Source organism: Haemaphysalis longicornis, unplaced genomic scaffold (genome assembly GCF_048455015.1).
Source record: "Haemaphysalis longicornis isolate Haplotype H1 unplaced genomic scaffold, Haemaphysalis longicornis Haplotype H1 scaffold_11, whole genome shotgun sequence".
In the NCBI taxonomy this organism is placed as follows: Eukaryota; Metazoa; Arthropoda; class Arachnida; order Ixodida; family Ixodidae; genus Haemaphysalis; species Haemaphysalis longicornis.
In genome coordinates, this window is record NW_027526214.1 from 126,579,820 (window position 1) to 126,602,770 (window position 22,951).

General features: G+C 51.1%; 1 protein-coding gene across 1 annotated transcript in view; it reads left to right on the forward strand.

Moving 5' to 3' along the window:
• The window catches only part of LOC144161003 (uncharacterized), a 55,638-nt gene that overhangs the window by 16,700 nt on the left and 15,987 nt on the right, over positions 1 to 22,951 (forward strand). Inside the window, exons 2-4 of the mRNA XM_077692074.1 lie at positions 10,225 to 11,977; positions 18,719 to 18,968; positions 21,867 to 22,747. Coding sequence (XP_077548200.1) covers positions 10,226 to 11,977; positions 18,719 to 18,968; positions 21,867 to 22,747 — 2,883 coding nt within the window. The 5' untranslated portion in view covers position 10,225. The remainder of the gene's footprint in view (positions 1 to 10,224; positions 11,978 to 18,718; positions 18,969 to 21,866; positions 22,748 to 22,951) is intronic.

Genomic DNA, 22,951 nt, shown 5'->3' on the forward strand with positions numbered 1-22,951 from the left:
AGAGAAACATGTTTGAGCTGAACTAAAGAAGTACCAGGAAAATTACCCCTGCTTACGATGCCACATAAGGTGGACAGTTCGGGACATTTCGTGCCATGCCGTTCAAGGGCGAAGATTATTTTCGTATAGCATGCGGTAGTATGCGCATTTGCATCGCGACGGAGGCAAATGGGACAACTCAGGACGATAGCATAAAGGCTAGCTTTGTCCTGAAGCTCTTGTACGCTATGCCTCACTACAGTTATGTTCGAAGGGAAACGTTGCGGCCATCGCGGAGAAAGCAGATTTGAAACGTGTGTATCTCGAATGCTCCGCCATAGTGTGACATATGCGCCAAGTGCACATGGTGAAGCAGTCAATAGCGTTCACTCAGAAGGGCGCAGCCACAGATTTCGTCCGTTCTTCCGACAACGAAACAGGCTTGAACTGAGGGACCAGAGCGAGACTGATTATACTCAGTTCGCCCATCATGAAAACGGGGGCGATTTGATTCGGATTGAATTGTATCGACTACAAATGTCACGTGCTCGAAGAGACAAACAGAGACCGCGCAGTGCAGTGCAGTGCAGTGCGGTGGTTGTTCGTAGAGTTCAGGGCAATTTTTAAAATTTTATATGCACAGTATGCGCTAACCGCTCCGCTTAATTTTCTTTTGCACTTCGAATCGCGTCCATTTATGGAGCTTAGCTGTTCGTGTACCGGATTATTATGGCAAAGTAATTTCGTTTCACATTGCAACCAGGGTAGTACGAACTGAAAGCCAAGTTTGGTGATTGGCTGCGTAATTACAAACAAAGTGACCATGCACGCGGCGGGGCGCTGCTTTTCATTCGATATACTACCAGGGAATCTGCATTCGACAGATTGTCCGGCCAAAGAAACAATCATGCCAATAAGGAAATGGAAGGAACGTTTCCGGACGTGTAAGCGGCTTTGAAGCACTTGGATCGCCTTTGCAAGGCAAATTGCCGACAAATGCAGACACAAATAAAGAACTTATACAGGCTTTCAGTTCCCATTACTGCGGTTGCACTTAAAACGACATCGCTTTTCGCAGTTGAGTGGCTGAGCTAAAGAAGGTTGGGTCTGCATCCCGGTAGTATAAACAGTAACTGCTCATTGGTCAACTCTAACTTATTCGTTTTGCAGCCTCCACGTATGGTGCTAAAAATTGAGCTCACTTGCGCGGCATGGATAACCGTATCTGGCACAAGGTTCACGATGAGCACCGACCATAAAAGCGATCTTCTAGAAGGAGCGCAGATTGCTCTGCAACACCGATCGCGCACACTTCGGGCCACCACAAGTGGGCATCCTGCAGGAAACCCTGCTGCGATTCCGCAGAAGCTGCCGCTTATGTGAACTACCAATTTACGTGCCTATTTAGAGGGGCATTTGCGGAGATGTAATTCCTGTTTTTTTTTTGCTATTTCGCCTTCCACAAAGCGCTCTGAGAATTGCATTTGAGGTGGACAGGTAATTGAGAATGCCCCCTACGAATAGTTTTTCAGCGGGGTAAGACACTGGCTCGCCTTCCAAATTTCATGCCCAAGACTCGTAATTATCTAATTGCTCCTTCCGCAAACAAGCCCGCATGTTCCGAGGGCGGATTCCAGCATGGCGTTTGCATCGAAGCAACTAAACGTTTGTCGTATGACCACCATAACATATGAGTGGCGTTCTTAATTGTTTGTTTCCAATTGAGCTTTTCTGGCTTTCCACTTGCCCCACGGCGGTATTTCTGTGGCACGCGGTCCCTGGGCCCCGCGCACCCCGGGGTAGATGAAGAAACACTTGTTGCTCGAACTGTCATTACCGGTTCTTTGGAGGCCTAATTGATGCTAATGAGTGTTACACGGTGTGTGCTTTAGGCAAATGCGTGCATCCACAGAAAGGACAACGTATATTCTTAGCCTAGTATGCTTGAGGAAAAAACAGCCCCGGCTGGGACATGAAACTTCACCCCTAGCAGACGTGGCCTTGAACTTGGTCGGCCGAGCGGCCGTCAAAACCTGTCTCTTGGCAGCTCTCGCTGGGGCTGAGGAGCGCCGAAGGACGATCGACGGCTGTACGTGCGCGAAAGCCGGCATTAGCGGAAGATGACGCCGAAACAAGCCCCTCGAGGCTACGACGAGTCGCCGGCGGTGAGAAACGCACGTGGCGTCTTGACAGCTTTCGCCACCCGTGCCGCCGCAGACGAAAGTCGTGACGGAGTCGTTGCCGCGTCTGGGAGCAATAAGACCCGCAGCTTCCACGAAGGCGCTTTCCCCCAGCCGCCGACGCAGCACGAAAACGAATGACGCCTTGCGTCTATGCTACGCAATTATAACACGAAATACCACGAAATACTGCCCTCGTTACAACGAGCAACCTGGTTGCGGAACGCTTCACGCGTTCCTGAAATATTTCGGATCTTGTGTTGATTAAAAGCACACATCAATCATGCATAGATAAAATACGTACATACATAGGTATATGCGCATGCGCACATGCATACATATTTATACATATACACATCCACACATGCACATCACCGCACTGCCTCCTGTATTTTCTCACATGCGAAAAGCGTGAGCCCCGAGCGGAAAACCGAGCCTTTTCCTGCTACTCCTGCCATTCTCCCCAACTGCTAGCTTTCTTACTGCTTTATTCACGTGACCGGCTCATTTTGGGGCGACGCGTGTTGGAAAGCGGCAGAACGTGCTCCGCCTCGGCGCATCTATGGATTCTCGGCGCATCATGGCATCTATTCACCAACTAGCCCAGCAAGAAGTTCTTCGCGCTTGGTTTTCTATCGCTCGCCACAGCGCCGCTACTTTGGCAATCTGAAGCATCGACTGCCTTGGCAATCGGGCACAAGCCGCTTTAGAATTCCATGATGGCAATCCCAAATTCGGCTGCCTTGGCCACCAGGCAAAAGCCGCTTTAAAGGGGCCCTAAATAGGCTGCCGCATGTTACGATTTTGCATGCGCAGTCACTGGAGTACTATTCAAGGAACGTCATCCCGCAAAAATTGTTTAAATGCGTTAAGTATTAGCCGAGTTATCGCTTATCAAAAGGGGCCACCCATGGGGCCACCCATAATGCCTGGGGCTCTCCTCCTGTAGTAGTAGCTCCTCCGAAGCACTGTGGAAGCCACGACGTCATCGGCCCGGCGCAAGACCACCGAGAGAAACAAGGCAATCCATCACCCTCCTTGATGTACGTGCAGTCATTGGCTGCGCCGCTAAGCCCTGCGCGCGCTTTTTGTTAGCACTCGACGCACATGCTCCGCCCACCAGATTCCGGTTGCACGGTGAGCGCTGTCGCTGTGGTTCCGGTCGCGCCGCCGTACTGGGCAATGTTTCGTGCGTCATATAGGCGCGTCAGAACCAGAAAGAACTGCGTCAGAGCGCGGCAGTGTGGCGGCAAGGTATGGTTGGTGAGCCAGGAGAGAAAGTGAAATCTTTTTTTCGTGCTTGTGCGGCCCCTGCTTTACGCAGAGGTGCAATATTTGGTATACGTTGTCGTGAAGGGGTACTCTAGCGATTGCGGGATTGAAATGTCGACCTTCGGAAGCCTATTTAGGGCCCCTTTAAAATTCCGTGATGGTCGGGTGATCCCGATTAAGCTTTGGGCCCCTCCTTACGACATGTGGACTGCAACATTTCAATGCAGCAGCTTCTCAAAGCTTGGTCAGCTTCGATGTACGCTCTCTCCGTGGCGATGAGCCAGTTTTCTATTCTTCTCTACTGCTACTCCATGCCACAGCTCTGCTTTTCTAGTGAAGGGGCAAGCTGATTACCAGAACGTGAGGAAGCAGCGCTCAAAGAGAACCGGTCTTATCGGCTCCGAACATCTAACCCTGAAGCGATGACGATAGAGCATGAGCGAAGGGGACGGGGCAATGTTAATGAGAATGATCATGCTACAGAGAGGCAGGAATCCGACATCCGCGCTCACGATAATACTGACACCAACATTAGACAATGCTAAAAACAGCGCCTAGACTGAGGGAGTACAATCACGGGCGTTAGCTTAGCCTACGTCGCGGTTTCAGCGCCGCGGTTTCCTCGCTTCGAAATATCCCTTTTGTGAACTTGTGTTTGTTACTTTTAGTGCGCACCGCTTTGACGCCCGCTACTGCAGTTTAACGGCGGCGCTGTCCTTATTACGAAGCGAGAACCGAATGCGGAAAGAAAACGGAGGATGGCTTAATAAAACTTGCTGCTGGGCTAGTTGGTTCATGATCATAACAAGTGGGATATCTCAAGAGTGCAAAACAAATTAAAATTAAGTGGAGGAATTAGTACTTTAAAGAACAGGACACACGTAAGAAAAAAAATTCCCGCGCCTTCCCGCGAGGGGAACACGAGTAAATGCAGAGCATTGGGGGTCGGTAACGCCGCGGAAAGTGGCGTTAGGGTGGGTAGTTGGTGGGTCGTAGTTGCGTTGGTGTTGGTTTGGGGCAGAGAGAGGAGAGTAAAGTCGCGTTAGGTGGAGCGAGCGTCAACCAAGGAAGGAAGGAGCAACGCAGTGACTGAAGCACGAGCGACCGCTAGCCGCTTTATATTTGCAGCGCGTGCAGTAGAAGGACAGCAGTACGGGGGGGGAGAGCGCGCATGCGCAAGCAGCGCGCGCCCTTCCACGCCCCACCGCGCTGCTATCACGCGCCTGTTACGCCGAGACCGCGACGGAGCGAACGGGCTGACTACGACGCATGCGCGCACCAGCTGCTGTTGAGAGAGAGGAGGGAAGGAGGAGAGGCGCACCTGCTGCGTGCGGACGCGGAACTGTGGACGCCGTCCGACGCAGGAAGAGGCGAGGCTAATAAATGCCCTGCATTTAAAACGGACAGGAAGCGCCAGTCCTGTCCGTTTTTTCTTACGTGTGTCCCGTTCTTTAAAGCGCTAATCCCACTTGTTATGAAAACGGAGGAGGATGCGAGGGAAAGGGCGGTCTGCCGGACGGTGCGAGATCCTGCTCGGCGGCGCATCAAGGCGAATATGTGAGGGCACGCAGTGAGACATGCTCGGCGGTGGCGACGCGCTCCGAGATGACGCCGCAGCAGCGCGCGCCGTCGTGCGCTCGACGATGACGCGTTGACTTCCTGAGATGCAGTTCGCGGTCCCTACCCGAAACACAGATTGCGATGACCTCCCGAGGCGCAGTTCGTGCCGCCGATGCACAGGCTTACCATCGCTGATAGTTCTGCGGGAAGATCAAACACACCCATCATCACCAGCAGCAGCAGCCTACTCAGGCCCACTGCAACCGCTCCTGTCCCGCGCTGCCGGAGTCCACAGTTTACTACCCAATTTATCCCCGAAAGAAATTCGGGGAAAATTCGGAGGTTCAAACACGAATTACAATAACATGCTTGGCAGCGGCGAAGCGCTGAGAGATAACAGCCGGGAAGCGCGCGCTCATTCGCTCATCACGCGATCACTTCCCGAGACGCAGCAGCTGTGCGCCGTAACGGGGAATACTGCAGTTCGCGCTGCGCAGGAATTTCGTGTTTGGGAGTATAGTCATGGTTAGCCATTTTCTTCCGTCCCCTCTCTCCTTCTAGTGTTATTTTTGGACGGGTCCGTACAGCCAGGCCTAATTGTCTGGGCCACGGCACCCGCACCTGGCTGACTACCACCAGAAAGTGGGCGGCGCCCGGTTTCTTGGAGAATGGACAATAAAGGCTCGACAACTTTTAACAGCAGCGCTGATTAGGTCGACTCAAATCCGTCCGGCGTAAACAGAAAACCCCGAGCGCATGCCGCGGCGCGACCATCCGGCGTCGCAAACTTCCCGCAGTGGCATTAGCAAAAAAAAAAAAAAAAAAAAAAACACCAAGCGCACATAAGGGCGTGACTCCGGCGACCGCCCGTCGTTTCCGACGCCAGGCACCGGGCGCAAACTTCTCGCACAGCGGCTTCAAAAAAAAAAAAAAAACTTACCGAGCGCACGTAACCGCGTGCTATGCGGTGACCGCCCGGCGTCGTCCAGGCTTGCGCGTGGTTGGTTGGTTGAAGTTATAACATCAATGGCGCGTACCTACTCTGGGGGATTGGTCAACACTGATTGTGGTCTCATGGTAGAAGAAGCTCAAGAATTAAATCAAAGGGAAGTTCGAAGGCAGAACATTGTGGGGAAAGGGACGGTAACAATTTCCGGACCAAACAAAAGAAAGAATTCAACTGTTGCAACAGTTTCTTAACGTTCAGCAAAAAAAAAAAAACAAGGTTGATGCGACTGATTTGACGAGAGAAGCGGCCTCATTCGACCTGAACATTCCCCTGGCACCAACCAAACACCAATGCCCCAAGTGATACCGACAAATTAGGCACCGACAAGGCAAGAACCTTGCGCCCGAGGGGAACCTCCACGCAAGGATTTCGAAGGGATCGGAACCGCCGGCATGGCAACAGGAAGCGGCCAATTTGTAACGCCTTAGCGCTTTAAAGCGCTAAGGCGTTATAAATTGGCCGCTCCTCCTCTTGACAAAAGCCGCACATGAACGGTGGCACTAGATTATAAAATTATAGCAGTTCCACTCAAACTGAAAGCTGCCGGAAGTGCAGAGCAGTGATTCGCCATAATGTGACACCAATTAAACGCTCTTTTCTACCACCTCGCACGTGCTCGAACCTTTCTGCGCCATTATAATACTATAGCGCAAAGAACGGGAAACGAAGAAGAGTAGACGACGGGACGAGCGCTCGTCCCGTCGTGTTACTTGTCTTCGTTGCCCGTTCTTTGCGCTATAGTATTATAATGATGTCCTACCAACTAGCCCAACAGTACTCCTTGCTTTCTGCGCCATTTCGAACCTGGGTTTTTTTTCTTCGACGGCCACTTATGTTTCGTTGACTAGCGTAAAACCCAACCCAGCCAGCGTTCCTGACTAAATGAACGCGGAGACTGTCCGTTAATAACATATACTTTCCTTCCAATGTACCTGCAGTTTTCTTAGCGCTAAATAATGGGGACGTGCCTGACAAGTACCTGCAGCGCTTCAGGGGTTTCGAACGCACAGCGTGCTTGAACAAACCGCTAGTTCACACACGCTGTTGGCCGGAAGGCTCGATCGAGGGCGGTTGGGTGCGTGACGCCGTGTTGCTGCGACAGCGAACGGTACGATGTCAAGGTGGACCCTTAAAGTGCTCTGCACTTAAAAAGGCGTTCGGCAGTGAAAGCTGGTCAGTCTGACATTGCACATTTGAGACCGGGAAAAGTCACACCTCCAAGACTGCCGGAGGCGCGCAATGTCAGGGCAGCCAGAGATATTGTCTGGTGTGAAGCTGTGCAGCAAACTGTATCATGGAAACTTAGTTGCAACACCGTGGGCTACCTGGAGTGCAGCATCATCCAGACACCCTTTCAGTACTACAAGCTTACAGCCCTTAAGGAGCTCCTCCATTCGTCGTCGTCGTGTAGTGACCGGCGCGCCACGGGACCGCCGTGCCGGAGACGACGACGACGAATCTTGACAGATTCATCAAGAATATTAGCGGTAACTGCACAATCCACACGTGGAGACGGCCACCGGGTCAGCTGACAAACAAGTGAAGGTCTTCCGAGGCCAGGACGCGCTGTAGGATTTGCCCTAGGCGGTTGTGCGTTCGGAAGACTACGACGTAAGGGATGACTACGACTCCTGCTGAATAAAACACTGCACATACTTCAATAGGTTTTGCTTTAGAAGTGCCACTTAAAACTGCTTGGCCCTGCTGCTCCCTCTCTCTTTGGATCCGCTCTCGGTGTGGGGAGAAATGCTGCTTCTGGAGCTTGCATCAGTAGTGCAAGCTGCACCATTTTTTTTGTTTTAACTGAAAAAGTAATCCGTTTGGTCTATCTCTTAACTTTTGCTCGATGACCCGGCGCGGTGGCTCAGTGGCTAAGGCGTTGCGCTGCTGAGCACGAGGTCGCGGGTTCGATTCCGGGCCGCGGCGGCCGCTTTTCTGATGGAGGCGAAAAGCAAGAACGCCCGTGTGTACGAGATTTCGGCGCACGTAAAAGATCCCCAGGTGGTCTAAATTAATCCGGAGCCCTCCACTACGGCGCGCCTCATCGCCTGCGTTGCGTCGGCGCGTTAAACCCCACAATCATCAACTTTTGCTCGATGACACCTTGCTTGCTGAGAAATTATTATTGCCTACACTTTTCCGGCCAGTTTCTCACAATGCGCCCAGAGCGAGCCGTGCTCGACTTAGTGCTTCGTTGTGCTTCGTTTAGTGCTTCGTTGCAGCCTTTCAGGAAGGGTACTTTTATAACGCCTTCTTGGTGTGGCGGCGTGCACCGAGATAGTTATTGGCGGGACATGATGACGCCTGCGATGCTTTCCCTGGAACGCCTGGGAGTGCTACCACCTAGGTGTTCAAAATACACGCGCCGCTGTTCAAGGAATTTGACAGCGGTCGCATTGCAAGTCGCTTGCGCTCGTAATATCTGTTATTTGCCCGGACGCTTTCATATCTTCGATAGTAAGGCTTCCCAGAATCCGGTTTCCACCAGAAACCCAATTGTCCGGGCTCGGGTTGATTTTACAGGATGCTCAGCACGGCGATGGTGGTCAGGTTTTGGAAGATGGGGCTGTCAGAAACAGGTTCTGGACGCTCTTGATATAATTAAAGCAAGCGGAGGCTTGATATACAATTATTTACATTAAAATAACTGGGTACATGAGTAATAAAAATAAAAACTCCAAAGTACACTTTGACTGTAGCGTCAAGTGCGCGCACGTTACTTGAGCGCCTCAAACACTGTGTAATTCTTCTATGCTCCAAAAGTACAGTTAAGGGGTTGTACAGCGCAACATAAGACGAAGGACAGTAAGGATGCACAAGGAGAAAGTCCTTGTTGTCTTATATTGCGCTGTACATCCCCTTAAATATGCTCGGCCAACATCCAATCCAAATGTCCGCAAACTACTCAAGCGACCGCGGCCAGGACTCTGTTTCCGCCGCTAAATCCGTCTAGTTGCCCGGTACACAGCTGCGCCCTTAACAATGTAACTTAAAATTCAGCGTCCATCCTTCTTGTCGAGGAGTGGTCAGCGACATTGGCAGCGGTCCAAGGATTGCACGAAGCAAATAGGTCTGTTTGTAATTCCCGCTTGAGTATGCTCCCTAGCTGAATGAAGCTTGGACGGACTATAGTTTTGCTGTAAGCGGACAAACACGAGGCTGTCCGTTTCCCTCCAACAGAAGCCAGTGTGTTGGCAGCAGGCGTTTGCAGCTTCACCCTGAACTACCTAATGATGAAAGTATATGAAACACGGTTTAATGCGAGGCACGTGTTCATGACTTGTTGTCACGTTATTTGTTTGGCGATAACTTTGGCAAAACGAGTTACAGATGTCGTTACTCCCTCGTGTCGACAGCAGCGCGTCGACGTGTTGTTTACATCCCTGTAAGCTAGCAAATAAATGAAACTAGGCGCAATGTAGAGCCGTCTTAAGGACAGTTTAGTATTTTTTTTCGTATATACCTACATTCGACTGAGAGCTACAGAGAATTTTACTGTCGGTCTTGAGCGCATGCGTGGAATTCTCTTTGCCGACTAGACTTCCGTAGACGAACCGAGACATATGCAGCCTGGATGCAAAAAAAAAAAAAAATCCATCAGTGGACGGGAGTCGAACCCAGTGCGCGTTGACAGAAGAACGACTTCCACGCCGAGGGCACGCGAAACACGGCGTCTGAGGCAGTGGAAACATGAAGGAGAGGGTGATAAGAAGAGAAACAAAACACCCCTCGAGGCTGGTAGTGCGCAGCCCAAAATTACAGCTCAAGGAAAATTATCGCGCGTCTGGTCCTAACCGTATGTAAGGAAAAATGCACGTGGTTAGGCGCTGCCTCGAGGATGGCTCACTAGATGGCGCAAGCTAAATGTCGCAGTCCCATTTCGACGTCAATATGCGCACAAAACAACGTCAATAAACAGGATTCAGCGATTGTAGCGCATCATTTGGTTCCGGCAGTGTTAACAGGCATGGTGTTAACATGTACGCATGTTGTTAACGCCCTGATTTCTACCCTCTGGGTTTACTGTGCTGTCAAGGAGGTCGCAACACAACTTCCGGAAGGGAGAAATGTTTGTCAGTATTAGTAATCGACTTTTTGCGAAGTGAGCGCCCTTGAGAATGGGCGTGATACAGATGCGTGAGACATGAAATGTTAGGTCGTTCCTTGTAAACAAATATACAAGGAAACCGTAAGCTTGACCGTGGAAAATTTGATTGCTTTTAGGATGGCCGTGCGGAGCGCCGCTTTCTGGGTGGCCGCCCTGGCCATGGCCGCCACCATCGGCGTCCCCGCGGTGAGCAGCGGCAGGCCCGGAACCCTTGGACGAGTCAGGCCCTCCGGAGTTGCTGGACGGCGCTTCGCGCTGTTGGGACCTGGCGGCATTGTTTACTCTGGATCCCCCGATGACTCGGATGAAAGTTCGTCGGAAGAAGCAGGTAAACGGCCGACATTCGGCCGCCCTCGCAACCCCAACCGACCGAAGGGTCCACATATACGCCGACCCGAGCCACCAGACGAGGGAGATGGCTATCGCGAATTGAGTGTATTGGAGGCAGGAACGCCGCCAGAAAATTATCCTGATGTACGACCGGGCTACGCGCGGCCAGGAAAGTATCCTGATGTACGACCGGGCTACGCGCCGCCAGAAAAGTATCCTGATGTGCCACAGGGCTACGCGCCTCCACTAGCTGGAGCTTCCCCTAATACTAAGAACCCTGACTTTCCGGGGCAGAAGCTGCCTCCCCCACAAAAGCCCCCCGAAGGGCCACACAGCAAAAATCCCCTGGAGGAGAAGTACCCCGATTTGCCTACCCAAGACCCCGTCGCCGGGAAATACCCCGCTGGGCCGCCATCTCTGACACCCCCAATAAAGCCTCTGGATGGAAGCAACCCTCTCCCCAGTAATCCTCTGGCGGACCTAAAAGAGAATCCGCTAGTAGAAGCGACGGAGAGCAAACCGGCGGTCGTTCCTCCACCACCCGGTGCTTCATACCCTGCTGGTGTCCCGCCACCGACGCCTGACTTACTGCCTTCTAAGGACCCACTTTCAGAGGGGAAAACACCCGACGTGAAACCTTTGCCACCACAGAATGGACCACAAGGGGTTCCACCTATCTCGACCGGCCAAGGCCCACCCTTGGCCGGCCCCAACGACAAAGCGAACCCTCCACCTGGCCCACCAGGACTTCCTGGCACGCCGTCCGGTTTTCCTCCTCCGACGAGCCCACCTGGGTGTCCGGTGTGCCAGTGCAACTGCCCGCAGTTCCCGGTAGGCGGCGGATACCCTCAATTCCCCAATTCTGGGTTTCCAAACTACGGAGGCGGTTTCGGAGGTTTCCCCGGTGGATTTAACTCCGGTTTCCCAGGGTATGGTGGAGGGTTCCCCCAAAACGGACCCGGGGGCTCTCCCGGGTTTCCATCGCAAGGAATAAACCCTTATGGACCTCAAAACCCAGGTTTTGTAAATCAAGGCAACGGTCAAGTACCTCAAAATTCTGGCTTTCCTAACCAGGAATTCGCGCAACGCCCGCCGGGACCAGGCTATGCGCAGCAGGGGCCGCCGCCATTTCCAGGGTATGCACAGGGCTACCCGCCACAGGGCGCGGGCAGCAGTCCCGGCCCGCTCGTGCCGGGATCTAACCAGGGGCCGCAGGGCCCCGACTACGGGCCGCCCCAGGGACCAACGCCCCAAGGCCCATCCGGGACACCTGGACAGGGGCCAAACTCTCCTCTTCCTGGATACCAGCCACCAGGCGGGCCCATCGGCCCCGCATCCGACAACCCTGTCCAAAAGGGGCCCGCTCCGACTGGGCCTGTAGAATCCGGCCCTGGGTTGGCGTCGAAGCCTGAAGACCTCGGTGCGGGTGGTGAGGTGCCCCGCGAGGACCGACTCCCTGCCGAGTCGCAGCAGCTTTCCGAGGTCATTCTTCCGCCAGAGAAGGGCTACCATGGATGCGCGGGACCCACGTGCGGCACGGTGAGTAGCTTTCACTTACGGGCGGAAAGTTCGCATCTGAGTTGGTTTATGCATGATGAGTACGTTGTGCTAGCGCTAATCACGGAACACGGAAGGAAGAAAAACACAGGACCAATGCTTTCACCGTGCAGCTTTGCTTTTTGTAACATTAGGAGTTTTTTTCTCGCTTCGAAAGTCTGGCGTCCTAAGCATCACGGTCGGGTAACGAATCAAAGGCAAGCGTTTTTCCCAGCGCCGTGGGAAGGTTCATAAATGTGAATATTATTTGGCCCAAATGCGTACGTGGCGAAACGCACGTCCGTGACCAATGCGAACACTGCCAGTTTGGTTGGTTGTTGGGAAAAGAGGTAAAAGGAACGGCACCTACGTTTATAGCGCACAAAGCGAAAACATAGTCCCTCCGTAACGTGGACAGGAGCGGCACTGCTGCACTGGCGACTCCGTGCAGGCGTCCCTGAAAAAAACTGGCCGCCTATTTGCTTGCTTCGCTGCAGATATGCTCGAAACATCGAAGCGCGCCCTCCGCTCTCCACCACCTGTTCCTTGCGCTCCTCCTGCCCGTCTCGGTCCTCCCATAAATAATGCAAAGACGACTTTCACAATTCAATTCAATTTTCCAGCGCTCGCACTGTTCGCGCGCTGTTTGGAGGGAGAGCGCAGCACTCGCCTCCATTTTGAACGTCTTGTTGTCCACCGTAAAGCACAACCTAATGTGTATTTTTAGTAAACGATCGTTACTTCTGTCCATTGTGTACCGACATCTAGCCACAAGCCCACCTGAAGTTTCTTTTCGGCTGCATACAGTGAACATGTATGGTCTATGCCAGTGTTTTTGGTATCGAACAGCTTTGCCTTGGTATACGTCTTGTGCACGCGTTGTTTCAGCACTGGTCCAGGTGGTTGAACCAAGTGAAGCAGAGACACAAAGCCAAATACTGTACATATTCTGTAAAGGCAGGCTGTATATATAAAAAGACCACGAGCCGCTTATCTGCTCGCTTGAGTGAAATATGGTCGAAAGGCAAAAGTCGTACGCTCCCTCTCCTCTCCCTCCTGGTGTGATGACCTGGACGGAGATTTGTTTTATGCATCATAGTTCAATGGCACCGCCTTCGGGCTTCTTCGTTTCCTATCTCGCGTGAGCGGCAGCCTATACCTGTGCCATTGTTAACCCGTTATTTCTAACGGGTTACCGTCATAGGCGTGCGCACAGGGGGGCAGAGGGGGCGGCAGCCCCCCCCTAATCATCTGAAGGGGGGCGCCAAATTTGCCCCATACCTTGCCGATGTAACACATGAAACTAAAAATTTATGCTCAGAAATATTTTGTATGTGTTGCAATTCCATCGCATTGAAATAAAAATTTTATAACCATCCCTCTTTGCACTGCGTTCGGACCGCTAGGCCTTCAGTGGGAAGTGGTCGGGAGTTGCTGTAAGGGTGAGGGGGCGCAGCCGTAAGACTTTGCCCCCCCTAATCCAGAACTTTGCGCACGCCTATGGTTACCGTAAAAACTAACCCAACGTCTATTCTTCACTCAAAGAAGGCTTATGCTCAGCGTTATGTGCAGTAAACCATCGTTAAATCGATCTCGCATATCTCGGAATATCGGCTAAGTCGAACAGTTTTCGTAACTGCCTTAGACGTTATGTGTTTGCCCCCCTTTATCTCGAAACGTTTTTTCGAGGAACCTCGGATATCTCAAAACGTTGACAGTGGGGACGCGACGCAAAGTCCGCTACAGGCAAATGAAAAGGTCGCCGTGCGGACCCTTAACTCCCACTGCGCGCCGAACACGAGGATTGCATACAACGGCAGAAACAAGAAACATGCCGCGCTTGCATCGCAGCAAGGTCGGATGTAGTGGCTGGGCCTAACGGGTGGTGCGATGCAATGGCAGAAGCTCGTGAAAGCTTTTCTGGGACCAAATGCGAACGCGAAAGAGGCGATATTATAGCTTCCTCACTAATAATAATCCGTTTTCCTGGGAAATATTCTTTGGCTCTTTTTCGAAAGCCTTCGCGTGCAGTGAGCTTTTGTTACCAGCACTATTTGACAAACCTGGCCGCAATTTGTCGCCATTTCGCTGAACTCTAAATTTCGCTTATCTCGGAATTTAAAGCGAATTTTATGACTTCGAGTTAGCGAGGTATTACTGCACTTACGTTTTGCGTAAAATTTGGCTGAAGTTTCGTCTGTGGTGAAAAATTGAGACACGTATGACTTAGTCCACCAGTTTTGGTAATTAGGATCGGTTGTGCCTACGGATAGCCTTTTTAACGAATCGTTTCAACTTCGGGCCGAAAGGCTGAATAAAGGGTCAGACAGATAGAGAGACAGACATACAGACAAAAAGATTTTGCGCTTAAGTAGTCCAAAAGGACTATCGTCTTTAAAAAAACCGGGGTTGCCTTTTAATGCTATACTGGCGTTCCTACGCTTAATGATACCACTGAAGCGCGAACTTGGGCGAGTTGTTTGTTAACTGCTAGGGGATTCGTCGAACTAGCGAACATTGCTACAGGGACAAAGCTAAAGAAGAAGCGAAACAGACGCCGGAACTTCAACTCAGTTTATGCCACAGAAACACGGAAAAACGAGTAGGAGTTGAAGTTCTGGCACCTGTTTCGTTTCTTCTTTAGCTTTGTCCCTGTAGCAATGTTCGCTAGTTCGACGAATCCCCTAGTACATGATACGTAGGAAGGGTAATAATAAAAACACAGCGAAGAACAAACAAAACATCACACTTGCTCACACCACCTTGGCTCAACACAGGGCCAGCCCATATCACAGGGCGCAATTGATCCGATGCGTGTGCACGGCAATTAATCAATGTTGTTATTTGACACGGGAACAAATGCCAGTAGCGAAGACAAAAAGCCATTCAGACAGGCTGGACGTGCTTTGCCCCCCTAATTTGAGAGTACGTCATCCAGAGAACATTTTTCTAAGCTACAAAATAAAACTCAAAGTACATGATAAAAATGTACGAAACGTTTAGCAGCAGCATCCAACATGATCGATTGTAGGGTTTAACGCGCCGACGGAACGCAGGCAATGATGCGCGCCGTAGTGGAGGGCATCGGATTAATTTTGACCACCTGGGGATCTTTAACGTGCGCGGAAATCTCGTACACACGGGCGTTTTTGCTTGTCGCCTCCATCAGAAAAGCGGCCGCCACGGCCGGGAATCAAACCCGCGACCTCGTGCTCCGCAGTGCAACGCCTTAGCCACTGAGCCACCGTGGCGGGTCCAACATGATCAGGTTTTCGTCCGTTACAATGAATGACAGTCACAGTCACGCAAGAAAAATACGCTTTGCACTCCAAGCAAAGTAAATAAATGAGGCACTCAAAACAATCCTGGAATACACATTTAAAACAGTTTTGTAGAAATAAATAAAAACTGACAACAAAGAAGTTCAGTCACACGATAGTCCGTTTAGTAATGATGGCCATGAGTACTGGAGCGATTGTTTTCCGTAGTTTTTTCGCGGGAAAGGAATGTGACATTTTTAAGGATGGCGTGTTTGGGGCAATTCAGAGTGAACTTGGATAGCAGAGCAATGAAGTCGTTTTTTTTGTTTCATTCCCATTTGATATCGTTTAAGTAATGTCTTTGTACCGATGACGAATTCCGCCGCCGACTCCCAGAGATTTAAAAAGAGGTGCGGCATGTTCGTCATGCGCAACATGTGAAATCGCACGCACCGCTTTCTTCTGTAATCGTTCAAGCGTTGCAATGTTAGTAATCGTGGTGCTGCTACAAAACATAGAAGAAGTAGCCAAGGTTTGAAAGATGTAAACGAGTAGTTTAACGGTGGTGGGCAAGACTAATCACAACCTGGCAAGAATTCGGGCAACCCGTGCAATCCCGCTTTGTAACTAAGCCACTATGTTTTGCCCAATTAAGAGGGCCCAATTATTCACGGGCTCCCCAGGCAACAATCGCTATTTTCGATGTACCAATAAGATCCCCTTGTTACTGTAGTTGTGAATTTTGGCCCTAAACATAACTGCTTTTGTCTTTGTGCTGTTGATAGCCAAGGAATTAAGCATGCTCCACTCGTGAAGCGTCGCTAGAACACTGTTGGCTTTAGTTAGTAGTTCCGTAGCATTACGAGAAATAAAAACCAAAGTAGTGTCGTCGGCCTAGATAACAAACTTTGTAGAGCTGTCAACATTTACTACGTCATTTATACAGATATTAAATAATAACGGCCCAAGAATGCTGCCTAGTGGTACAACCGACGTGATTTGTTTGCTTTCGGAAACTGCATTATCGATAACGACCTTCTGGCGCCGAGATGAAAGGTAATTTTTATTATGTTTAAGTATACGCCACTAAATCCATAGTGTTCCAGCTTATTTAACAGTGTTAAGTGGTTTTTGCGGTCGAACGCCTTGGAGAAATCAATAAAAATGCCCAATGTTAAGAATTTCTCTCCACCCGTCACCCATGGGCAACCAGCTCCCCTTCTCGAAAAAAACTGACTTCCTTTGAGGTCAGCGCCAAGCACGGTGCGCTGACGCACCTTTCCCCTCCTCTGCTTATCGCGAAGGCCTCAACAAGTCCTCGTTCTGCTTGAAGGGAAGCCCTGCACACGACACGTGTCTGCGAGAAATTTGTCGTTTGGCACTTTAGTCTGGTGTCTAGTCTGACTAAACTAGGCGTTTAGTCGGACAACGGCAAAGATCACTATCGCACTTGCCCTCTCCGCGGGCGACATCAAGATATGACAGCGCAAACGCCGCGACACGTGAGGGAGGAGCTTTGCGCCGATCCTAACTCTGTTGAATGCCTAACTATGCGAACGACAATGAAAATTTGGAGTCGGATATGTCGGAGCACAGACACGCTAGAAGAATTCTTCCAACTGATCCTGTGTAGAAACACGACTGCCTCTAAATTTTCAGTACGAACATATACCGATTTACTGCCGTCAACAAAATTAATTATTCAATTTTAGTTAATAGTACTGCTTACAGCAATAATTATCATCTCACTTTGCGCCCCCCAGGCCACATAACTTAGTTGCACAGGTTGTCTTCGCGCGCTTCCTAGTGCCTAATTTCAAGACAACCATAAAGCTTAATTCTCAACACGCGGTAGATCGTCGCTTTGATATGAGGCGAATGGATCCTGCGAAATTGTATATTTTCTCAAATTACGCAATTATAGTAACGGTGGCACCAAGCAATACAGCAGCATCCCTAAACTCCGAAGTTGCCCCGCTGTTTCGATGGTTGGAAGCTGAGAAGTGGACTCCATCGGTATGTGTTTATTTCAGTCGATAACGCGACCGCTAATCATAGAAATTGTAATGATGGGTACGTATTCCTTTCAGGATTTTTACGCCATACTTTTTCGTCTCGCTCGAGCCCCGTCTACTATTGCCCCGTCTGTGGCAATGCAGTCAAGGCTACAGAGCCGAACCACGCCTTTTCGTTGCGCAACTGGAAGTAGGTCAACAAAAAAAAATTGGCTGGCGGTAACGTCAACAATTCGAGAATATATATTGCTTATGTTTTAGAGCTGGATTGATAATGCCACAAAATTGCTCGCCAGAATATATGAAACAGAGAGCATTTTTTTTTGTATTTTCGGATATTTTTGGTTGCGGCTGTCGCCGCGTGGGTCGCAATGGTTCCCTCGGGAAAAAGAAAAAAACGAAACACGGCGCTGTGTCGACGGCTTTCGGCCGCTCGTCACTTCATTCTCCGTATGGGATTTGTCAAGCTCCGCTGTCGAAGCAAACGAAGCGAGCGGCTTGCAATGTGTGCGCCCAAGGGAGACTATGCAACCGAGACCCGCCGACGTTTTCGCAATCCGTTCGGTTGGCCACTTTTCCGCCGTAAGCGAGCATGTGCGCAAGCATGTGTGCCTGCTCGCCCGCGCTATGTAAGTACGCTGCACATGCAAGTGGTTCTGGCCAGTTCCGGGGTCCGGAAGAGTTTACAAATCGGTGCATTCCGTCACAACTGCAGCGCTTACAAAAGCCACTTCTCTTCTGAACAATACAGAGTCCACTGTCGCTCTGAGTTCTCCAGTTCACGGCCGCTCGGGCGGCCTTGTCCAGTCATAGCGTTGGCCTGTTTTTACAAACAAATGAAGCGTGTGGAAGGAGACGCCAATATGCCCGCATGCTCGGTGATCGTGGCTCATTGCAGTCAACCACGGAGCTCATGCGAAGAAAGGAACTGTATCAAATGCGTATCGGTCACGCCGAAACTGAAATCAAAACCACTTCTTGGGAACTACTTTGGCGCAGTAACACTGAGCGGTTAGCTTCCCCCTCCCCATTCCCCCGTAGCTTTCGCCCCATTGCCGCAGAAAGTTGTCCCCGTCTACTAGTCTTCTGTAAATATCCGTCCGAGAACTCACTTCACAGAATGGAGGGTACTCGCCTGAACATTCGTATGGGACAGTTTATTTCGTCACCGACGGGCTTAAAAAGCCAAGTTTCACAGGTTCATGAAAATCTTTTTAGCGGACATCTAGCCTTGCATTGGAAGTATCACCTCTGCGCTCAATTAAAGAACCTCCGCTTGCTGGACAGGGAGCGCCATCTAGTGTAGAATAGCGTAACTAAAATGTCTTGTTCATTATTTATTTGCGCACAGACGTGATGTATTTGTAATTGGGAAAAGTAGGCGACAAAGCACACTTTCACTTTTCGTATTGGTTTCAAATGCCGTGTGTGAGGGATTTTTCTATCTTGGTCTTGTTTCTTACTTTCAGGGCCACAAAGGACACCTCAAGGGTTCGCAGGATGTGGAAGACGACTGTCCGTGCAGGAATAAAGAGCCACCTGCAGCGGCAACGCCACTGTTGCCTCCGAAGCCAGACTGCGAGACACCCGATTGCTTGCCAAGGGACCCTGTTTTTCCGTTGCCATCCGACCAGAAGCCTCCGTACCCTCCGCAAGAGGAGCCTGCCATCCCCGACAAGCCTGCCTACCCGTCAGTCATCCCAGAGGAGAAACAGCCAGGTGACTTCCCAGAACACGCGCGCCCTCTCGTAGTCGTGAAGCAAAAAATGCCCTACCGGAAATCCAGCGGCCGTGGTGTAGTTGCTTCACAGCGTCTCCACTTCAACGCCATAGCCTGCTGCACATCTACGAAGTCATCAAACACATGCACGCGTGCGCCACCCGCTGCGAAGCACGCGGCATATGATCAGGACACACCACCTGAGCGATATTTTTACGCTCCCTTCTTACGCTATTACATCGCTACCTAAACGTGCTTACAAAGCTGCGCCACCAGAACAGCCCGTGACACGATGTGTATGTCGTCATCACAAAAACTACTGCCGCTGCTTGCAGTGGGTGCGCAATGCTGGAGAAGCTGGCGGCCCGTGCACCTAGCTCATTTTGAAGTTTATGCGTGGTTATGCCCCGAGACTCGGTCGTTTTCTGCGTGGCGTCGTCATTAGCCACCCAAAGAGCAATGAACACTCGGTCATTAGAGTGTGTACAATGGACAATCATGGACAAATGAAATCAGAACGCGATAATATCAACCGTGAACCCGCAAAACTCAGAAATGCTGTTCGTGAAGGTCCAATAATGGAACACTGTTGGTACGTGTGGAAAGCACATTTCCCAACTTTGGTACTGGAATTGAGCGATGCCTCAACTTGACTTCCATTGAAAGAATTCGCGCCATTAGTGTGTTACGGTTCATATTTTCGTGTTCGCGTTTCATTTGTCGTTCAGTTTACGCGAGCTCATAGCTCCGGATCTAGTGCAACTCGCTGACGTTTCGCCGCCGCTTCCCCGGCACGATATTTTCGGGATTGGACCGAAGTTGTGGCGTCCGTTCTCGAGTAGCGAAGCGGCGGCTTTCGCTCCGCGTTTCCTCTTCTTAGGGAGTGGCGCCCCTCGTCTTCCTTCGACGGAGACCTGACATGGGTTTCCGAACTTGCCACCGAAAATTCTCCATGAATGGCAGGTCCGGATCGTTTTGTCCGGAGGCTTTCACATGCCTCCCAAAGTGGACAGCGTTAGCACGCGCTAGAACCGGCGGCAACGGGTTCAGCAGCGCCAACTTTTCTATGCCTCCCCTCTTGAGGCGCGAACGTATGGGAACTGGCGCGGAAAATAGCCCGCAAGATACCACGCCATGAACGCTGGGAAGAGTGTCGAGCTGTCCCGGTGCGCTCGATGACGTCATAGCTAGGTGACGTTTGGCTTCGCCTACGCATCTGCGCGGAGGTCGTGCCGGGCGCCTCAGGAGTGCTATTCTTGTTGTGGTTTTTGCTAACGTCTACGGCCCCAGCTCAAGCTTAAAGTTCTGCGCTGTTACAAGGCGAAGCATTTTTCTAGAGTTTATGTAGGCAATGCAGTGAGTAAAGCAAAGATAGAAAACATCCCTTTTCGGTCGCTCAAAAAATGGCAGCCCTGCCGGACGCTCGACCCGTCTTGTGAGCGACTTAGAACGTTGAGTGCAGCACAATTTTTTTACACTTTATAACTTTGCGTGGAACGGCGCTCACACAAAGTGGATATTTGACAGAAAGAGAGAAATCACTTTATCGAGCCTCAAAATCGTTCAGGCAAGCGCAGCGGCGGTCGATTCGAGGCCAGCGACGACGTTGGCAGCGCCGGTGACCAGGAGGGTGTGGACCTCCCTGTCCGAGCTGCCCAGCGCTCCCTCCCATTGCTCTTCATTATGGAGAGAAATGGATGTCGAGGGCAGGCCCGCATGCTCCATCCCGTTTCCTGATGGGTACAAGCAAGATACTCCCTCTACGCACCCAGCGTGGCCACCTACTGTTTCGCACGGAAAACTGCGTCTATTCTCTTGAACGATTGCTAAAACGAGTTCCCTTGTTCGGCCTCAGTAGCCCAGGTGGAGAGGCTCGGGTTTGGGCCCTTGCCGCCTGGGGTCGAGCCCCAGAATTGATTTTTTTTTCAACTTCCGTGATTATTTCTTATTCTAAAGGTCCTCTTAGCTCAATTTTGCGCATTCCTTTGTAAATAACGGTGGTTGGGTATGTTTTGAGGGGCGGCATATCAGTACGCTTAATTAGCGTTTTTCATCGCGCCGGAAGGGCCAGGCTTGTACCTAACTGGAAAATGGAACATCGCGGCCACATAAAGTTGATCAGCTTGGCTGGATCACCGCAGTGCGGACAACTTGAAGGGGATAACATTCTGCTGCAAAACAGCACGAAGGCAAGGACGACAAAGAAAACGGCCAAGCGCGAGCACTGTTTGGTCGACTTTGTGCGTTCTTTAATTGGCTTCCAACTTGCGCTATTTTTCATCTGCGTGTTTCAACAGAATTCTGCAAGTCCACATCTAACTCCGAAGGTGATAAACCGCCGCCCCGTTTTGCTTCGTGTACCTATAGCGTGCAAAGAGACCGTAGATTCTGTTCTTGTTGCAAAGTTAATGTCGTCGCCCACTCTTGAGTGCTTTGCTGATAGTGTGTTTTTGAATTTAAATAGGGGCTGATCAGTAGTCCTTTCCACCTTGTTGAACGTTGAAACAGCAGTTCTTCGAACAGCTACTCCTAAGCGCGCTATGCCCAGGTACACTACCGAAGATTGCCGAGGTTCAGCTTTTTCGCAATGCACTTGACGGAGTGATTGCTGTGCACAAGGGAACAGGTTTTGCGAGTAACTGATCCCTTAGTATGACTAGTTCGAATAATTAAAACCTTGAATTGCCTGAGTTGCGGACCACAATTCTGGCTCAGTTTTTATTACAGACGTTGGCATCAGCCTACTTTGTCGCTTTGTTGCCAGTATTTTAGATCCATTGAACGAAAGCAGACATTTTCAGGTGTGTTGCTAATGCTCTCTCTTGCCTGCAGTATTTGGGATCTTTTGCGGGTTTTAAGTCCAACGGCAACGTACCTGCCCTCTGCATTACTTTCAGAGCCGCCAGTTGGCGTACCTTCACCTGAAAATGCATTCGGTGGCGGCCCTGTCGGGAACCCACCTCCTCCCGTAAGTGGGCCAGGGTACCCTGTCCCACCGGTGGTGCCCGAATTTCCTGGCCAAGCAGTAGAGAATCCGCCGCCTCTACCCGCCGTACCTAACGGGCCTGTCTACCCCTTGGAGAGGCCACCCGCGGACAGCATTGGGGGCTCCCCAGGTGGCTACCCCGTAGTAAAACCACCCGAGGTCGCACCAGGTAGCGGCTACCCGGACGGCAAACCTCTACCAGACGGTCCTGTACAAGGTGGCTACCCCGCAGTGAAACCACCAGAGGTTGTACCAGGTAGTGGCTACCCCGACGGCAAACCACCTCTACCAATTCTACCAGACGGTCCTGTACAAGGCGGCTACCCCGCAGTGACACCACCAGAGGTTGTACCAGGTAGTGGCTACCCCGACGGCAAACCACCTCTACCAATTCTACCAGACGGTCCTGTACAAGGCGGCTACCCCGCAGTGAAACCACCAGAGGTTGTACCAGGTAGTGGCTACCCCGACGGCAAACCACCTTTACCAATTCTACCAGACTCCGACGTCGAGAAACCCCACGGAGTACCGGGTAGCCCTGGCTCGGTAGACGCGCCTCTTCCACCTGGAGAGCCCGACGGAAAGCCCCCGCCTGAAGGGCCGCTAGTGGAGGGCTATCCCGAGCCTCAGCTTCCACCGCTGATTCCAGGAGTTGCGGAACCTAAGCTGCCACCCGTGGACGGAACACCGCAAGGTTCACCTCCGCCCTTCACGCCTTCGTCCTGGCAGTACGCGCAGTGTGGCCTCCCTAACAAGCGACCAGCATCTCTCCGCGGCACTTTCCCCTGGCAGGTGAGCCGGTACATTCGAACTCTGCAGCGTCTAAGAAGCAAAGAGGCCATATTTTATTCATTGAAGAGATTGCTTTGTAGTGGTGACAATGATGCAAATTTCATCGCAAACATAAAAGAGAAATTGAGATAATAGAGAAATAATATCAGCATCATTCTTGCATCCGCCAACCGCTCATTGCGTTTTTTTAAAGCACAGACTAAA